Source organism: Diaphorina citri, unplaced genomic scaffold (assembly GCF_000475195.1).
Source record: "Diaphorina citri unplaced genomic scaffold, Diaci psyllid genome assembly version 1.1 scaffold18481, whole genome shotgun sequence".
Taxonomy (NCBI): domain Eukaryota; kingdom Metazoa; phylum Arthropoda; class Insecta; order Hemiptera; family Psyllidae; genus Diaphorina; species Diaphorina citri.
In genome coordinates, this window is record NW_007395835.1 from 7,353 (window position 1) to 14,321 (window position 6,969).

The 6,969-nt window shown below is 36.7% G+C and overlaps 1 protein-coding gene across 1 annotated transcript; it reads right to left on the reverse strand.

The window, feature by feature from the left end:
- Positions 1-2,008: 2,008 nt before the first annotated feature.
- On the reverse strand, positions 2,009-3,907 carry LOC103523266 (histone-lysine N-methyltransferase EZH2-like; the record flags this gene model as incomplete). Its single annotated transcript, XM_026832918.1, is given in 7 exon segments — positions 2,009-2,669; positions 2,671-2,772; positions 2,775-2,805; positions 2,807-2,860; positions 2,862-3,651; positions 3,654-3,820; positions 3,822-3,907. Coding segments are annotated over 7 exon segments (1,737 nt in total), but the record flags the coding sequence as incomplete, so codon positions are not given.
- Between the last annotated feature and the right edge of the window lie 3,062 nt (positions 3,908-6,969).

Here is a 6,969-nt window from a genome sequence, read left to right on the forward strand (position 1 = left end):
TGCCAAATCACACCAACAAACACACAAAGCATAGTCTAGGGTATAAGAGGTCACATAACCAGTCGACCAGGCCGCGATCGGAGTCGACTGACCTCCACACTGCCTCACACTCGGAGAATGGACAAACGCCAACTCGAGGACCCTCTCTCTCAATTTGAAATAACTTGATTGCGGTAACCGTGTGCACTGGGAACCGACTAAAGTCGCGTCGCACAGCGAGCCTTATACCATAGAATTATATTCATCTGACAAAATCTCGGTGCCCCCTGACATACGGAAACACTCTTCGAGTACCACACACACGCTATTTTTCAAAACCTACAACCAGTGAATGGATAGCAAGGGAAAGTAGGCTTACCGTATTGTTTCAACACTGGATCTGAGCAGTTGATATGGTACAGGGAGAGTAGCGAATGTTCACAATATGGCAACAGTACGTACGAGACAGGAGTGTGTCACAAAATAGCTAGACTCGACCTTTCCGCTCAGAAGACACTGCTGATCAAGTTGATATTCAACAGGAATTTCGCAATGCCACGCACATGGAACCTCTAAGATTCGGCTTAACAGTAGCGTCCAGTGTTTCAAAATGAGATTAGAACCGGACACGTCAGCCAGCATGTGAAGACCATACTTCGTGGTTGTACGAGCCATCGAGGAGCGACGCGATTTACCCCGCGGTATCGTACTGGCAACTCGTATTGGCTTCCTGAAAGAGAAGGCAATGGTTTAGAATCGAACGCAGGGGTCGTCCCGGATTCGAAGTGTTTTTTTCGGTTTCTGGGTGCTTGAAATTGGGGTGCACTCAGCCTTGCGTAAGGACAATTGGAGTAGCTACTTTAATCGAGGTAGCGACCAGTGGGCGGGCATTACCACTCTAAAAACGATCGATCGTGAATGAGAGAATAAAATATTAAAAGAGGACTATTTCTATGCTGTGGTACCCACAAAAGTTAACTTCTGTGCTTAACCAACCACAGATAATTCAATGGTTTGATTTGTTAGAATAATATAAAGCGACACCGCAATATTTCAGAAGGACGTAGCCATTTCCAAAGCCATTAATAAATGACTTTAGCTAATAAATATGTCCACATGACGAAAAACCAATAATGATCGCAAGCCTATCCCAACCGTAGTAAACAAGGTAACTACCTATTAAGGCCTATCGGGGTGAGTTTACGAACAGTGATTAGAATACTGCTCCGAATGGCATGAGGTGAGATAGCTGTCCCGGCGGCAATTTAAAATTTATTTTACTAATTCTTGTAATCGCTAATCAATAAAAGATAAATAAAACGTGCAAACTAGAGATAGCAACGTAAAAAATGAAATTCAGATTGTATAGATTGCGGAAATAAAATCAAATTTCTCGAATTTCCGCGCAACTTTACACTCATGAAGGCTTATGGCCTATCTCAGCCGGTACATAAACACACCCTCAAAAGTTCAAGTGGCATTAAAATCCCACCTGTTTTATTTTTACCAAGCACAACTTTGGAGCTCTGGTAATTCTTGATTTCCATGGCTCTCATATTGCCAAATAGGATTGTAGCACTTACAGGAGACCTCAAGTTAAAGTCCCATTCATAAATATATTTATTGGCAACATTTGAATCGAGTGTCACTGTCTTTAGGAAAAATTCCAGATAGAAAAACTCTTTTTTCTCCATGACCACTTCTCAGGTTTATCCTAAATTTGAGCTGAAGATGGTGTTGATATTAAATTGGGTGTATGTACAGGAATTTAGGGTTCAATGACTGGCTGTGAAAATTTCAGTTGTTTCAGATTAGGTATAGGTACCTATAGGTACTACTTAGGACTTAGGGAGATGTAGGTGCCCAAAATTTTCCCGAGTTCCTGAAAGAAGAGGGTTGAAGGGTAATTGTTTTAAATTTACACTTTCCATTTTCTCCAAAAAGTTTAATCACATTTCTTTATTTACAGACAATATCAAAACATCTAAAATTTATCAGAAAATAATAATCAATTTTGAACGATATACGAGCAGGACATTTTATGCTACAATTCTAAGACACAAAGGGGACAGAATTAAAGTAGAGGTAGGAAATATCATAGGGGTAGTATTCTACATGAGAACAAATTATTACGCTTCTGTCATATGTAACAAGTAAAAGTAACAGGTGTGGATGTCTACACTTTAGGGATATTCAACTTCACGTTCAATACCAACAAATTTAAGTTGCTCAGTGGGGCCATATCTGTAGTCAAAGTAGAGTTCTTCACCAGGTAAAATAGCACGTTTTGCAAAGATTCCAATACGGTGATCTCCATTCACCATCATTACTTTAGCATAACAATTGGGATTAATAGAATGATTAGCAAAACGGATTTTGTTCCCTTTTCTTGTGGCATCCACTACAAAGTCATTGTTGAGATTGAACAGGAAACTGCACATATACTTGTCATACACTTTGCCTCTCCTATCTGCTTCATCTTGAGAAATAATTTCTCCACAATATTCAGAGATGAACTCATTCTTCTGAGCAGAAACTTTCAGGAAAATTCCCCATCCAGCCACATCAGATGGGGCCATAAGAAGATGTTTTCACAGGCCCCTCTGAACACTGACATTTTTACAAGATATCTTGGACACATCAAATTGGTTTGCCCCACAGGTCTGGCAGAGGTCAGGATCACACTCCCTTCACAGCTAAATAACAGGGACACGGTTTGGTATTACACTGAGCTTTGCAACGGCATCCAGGGAATCTGTTTTGACAAACAAAGCTACATTTACAAAACTTCTCTTCTCACAGAAGTTCTGAGCAGAGACACAGGGAATGACGGCAAGGTGTGAAGTTATGAACATGGTTTGATGAAGAATCTTTCTTCAACTAAATCAGCTTCTTTCTGAACAAACTGTTAAACTTGCTGACATGTTTTAGTCATCATAACTTGTGCAATGGCACAATAGTTGTTGTATAAAACTTTATGTATTGCTCTGAAATGGATTGGTCTGAGCCTGTCCAGTGTCCACTCATTATTACCTTCATGTTCCATCAGACCAAGTAGAGAAAAAGAGGTAGTAGTTGACACTGGTTCTACCTCAATGTTGTTCTTGAGATCTCTGCTGTCATTACTATCTTCTGAGCTTGCATCATTTCCACTACCAGAGTCCAGAGATACTTGCTTCTCAATGGATAATTTTCCTTTAGTAGTCTTCACTTCAGTTGCTTGTACCGCATTCTGATCATCTACTTGCATTTTATCATCTTCTTCTAAATCTAATTTTGTCTTCTTTTTCATTTCTTGTTCTTCTTCATCCTTGATTTTAGCTTCAATTTTTTCTTTCATTCCATCAAGTAACATGTAACAGTCTGGGCTGCATGGATCTGAGAATGGTTTCAAGTCTGGTCGCTTTCTTCTCATTAGGTTGGGACCTGAATGATGATCTTTCAATCTATGTAAAAAGCAATCATACTTCTAGCATCTACAAATCAAGGTGTGAAAGGAATGCATGGTTTGTTCTCTGGGGACAGATTCAGCAGTAGGTCCATCAACATTAGGTGTGCATTCAGGAGGAGAGGCATTTGGATCTGTTTGTTCAGGGAGTTCTATGTACTTGTCTCTCAACTCTTCTGCTGAGCCTTTGTCTGGGAATAGAGATGAAATAGCATGGAAGATTATCTGAACTTGGAAGATTTCTCAGATGTGGTCTTACTTGAGTTACTTTCCTCCTCACTGTCTTTGACCTGATACTTGATAAGATCATTCACCAACTCAATAAAGATCTGGTTATCTAAAAATCCAGCACTTCCTGTGTCTCCATGAACCTTTCCATCATAGTTCTTCAGTTTCTTCAATGAATAATGTGTCCTTTTCTAGTATTTCATCTCCCATGTAGGGAATGTTATGGAGAACAGTTTGAGAACAGAAATGGGGTCACTTATACTTTCACTTGTTTAAACCCAATCAAGAACCCTTCAGCATTAAGTACTCAGAAACATGAAAATTTTACAGAAAACAATAAACATGGCTACATATCAATAGGTAGCAGTAAACCCATCAAGGGGGTAATATAATTATCCTGAAGTAAAATTGTGATTTTTTTTCATTTCTTTCCAAGTCAATTCTTATGTCAATATAATGGAATATTTCTTTCATGTGGATGATAGAAAATAGAGATCGTCTGAAACAGAACAAAGATAGAAATCAACAATAAAACATCAATTTTATCATTACTTTCCTTTAACCAGATATTTTTACATTAAAAAAAAAAAAAAGGTAAATCACTTTTCCTTTTCGAATGAAATAAAATTGTAATTATTTGTAATTTCTCCTCTTCCACTTTCTCACAGTTTCTGCTCTTCCACTTACCATCACAGAATATGAGCCCAAATGCTCTTCCTTGATGAGTGAAACATATGTACTAAGAAGATTTACAGCTCATTTATCGGCCTTCAATGTAGGTGGATAGATCAATTTCATCAGGCAGCTCAGAGATGCTCACATCAAATCTGTCTTGTACATTGTTCAGGATTTTGGCATCATTCTCATCACTGGCGAACGTAATAGCCAGACCCTGACGGGAAAAGAGATGGAGTATATTTATTATTTCAGAGTGTTATGTTTTACCTAGGTTCTATTCAAAGCAAACAGCATTATATTTGGTCCTCATACCAAATGGTGAAATATTTTAGTGTAAACAATATGAATGGCTAAGAGGCAGAGCGGACCAAGTCGAAAAATCAACATTTTTGAGTATTATATATTGTTGGAAAGAGTGTGAAAAGATCTATTTTATTAAATTGGTTGCTAACTTCACTTTAGTATTGTATTAAAATGAGAGCGAAAACAAAGTGGCTATCTCTAATTTGGAGAATAATTCTAAAAGCAGAATGGACCATCTAATAGGTGTGAACCAACTCATTGGACTATCTTCTATGAATACTGAATAGTAATGTTTAATTTTTAGCACTTATCCAAAAGCAGAGCGGACTACATTAGAGGCAGGTTGAAACGAGATAAAATTAAAATTTTGGAGAGTGGACTATCTTTTTTTTTTTTTTTTTTTTTTTTTTTTTTAAAAAAAGTATGGGGTCACCTTGAAATTAAAGAGCAAGATAAAATTTATTTTATTAGAGCTACGTAAGGAAAAAGTGATCTTATTAGGTCTTTTAAAAAGGAAAGATTAAATAACTATCGTTAATTGTATTAGATCACTATTCGATGTATTACGGGACACTAGTATTCGTAACTAAAGTGACATTAACATTCTTACGAACTTATTTTGATGTTAGTGTCTATCAACTCTCTGCGACGGTATATCACTTAGAAAAGGTCCGCATAGGTGTCATTTTATGCCTTTTATCTTACAACATCACTATGGTTTGTTTGTTGAATTATACATACAGGAGTCAAATACTCTAATAAGAGTGAAATAAAGTTACAGAATCAAAGACTTGGATTCTATACTATATTTGCAAATTATACTATTAATGTAGTAAAAATAAAAGTTAATCGCGAAATTTTGTATGTAACTTTAGCATTTGAAATACTTATGACTGAAGTTCTTAAATATAGCTAAAAACAAATTTACAGGATGACATATCAACTCAGTACTGGAATATTTAACAAAAACAATGAAATATTTGTTAAGTTATAGTCTCACTACTTTAGTGTATGAAATATACATTACTTTTGAGCTGTAGGTAAAAAATTATTTTAATTGGAACCCGACAAGATCTCTTAGTGAATGTAACACAAGGGTGTTTAATGCAACCGAGGTAAATTATAGGAAGTAGAGATGGTTTGAGTGTTCCCAACGAAAAATTAAATTAAATTTGGACCAAAACAGTACGTAGAACACCAAGTCTCTTATGAACCACCGGTAGATAAACAGCCGGCTCCGTCCTATAACTTGCACCTGTAACACAAGTTCGGATGCTCGTGTACGGACTCCTAAGACTATGGATGGACGTGTCTCTCATCGGGCTCGACCCGCTCAAACCATGTTTCCATTCCGTAGAAAAGCATCCACAATATCTTCCTCCTGAATCGTTGGGTTTTAACTTTTTTTTTTTTTTCTTTCTCCTATCCCTTTACCTCTCTTTCAGTCTACAAGAGTTCTTTTATTGGAAAGCACAAATCACTACCTTTGTGTTGGGGTCTCCCTCCCTTCTCCCCGTTTCAATAAAAAAAAAGTCATATGGGGGTCTCCCTTCAAAGATATATATATGATATATATTTATTTGGAAATTAAAAAATAACAAATATGTAAAACAAATTGTAACAACAAACAACAGTTTACGGCCCTTGAACCCGGTAATCCAGTAAGAGGGTTAGGCCTTAAAAAAATGTAACCCTGCGTACTGTACAGGTTCAACGAGTAAAACGTGATGGGTCCCCCTGTGGAAACACCTAATCGGCTAATCTCTATGGGTGCCTTCGCTCGTTGCTAATAGGGGGTTATAACAAAATGTTATGTTATATTATTCAAGAAACAAGATTCAACCAATTATTGGACTTCTACCGAGCCGTTTTATTTACCCCGTTCTCTATTTGCTCGATTCTCGTCTCCACCTGATTGAGTTTTTTTTTTTTTTTTTTTTTTGTTGTTTTGTAACCCTATTTTCCTGAGTTTCAAATCCTAAACAACGTTTCGGTAGTGGATTTGGATGTTGTATGATGGAACTAATAAAAAAAAATTCTTTTCCGTAAAAGCAAAAAAAAAAAAAAAAAAAAAAATTATTTGAAGAAACCATAAATCATAATGAATGATATTTTTCATATTCAGCACCTTCAACTCTGTAGCATAGACGAGAAATTACTAAACTCTATCAGGTGAGTTAACCAGGTCAAAAGAAGGATTTCTTTTTCTCCACCAGGTGCAAAACTGTATTACCAGGTGAGAATGTTATCCAACCAGGCCAGACGAAAATACTTCGATGTAATAGTTTTAATGTAATCCATTTGATTGTCTCTATCTCGGTATGAAAGAAATG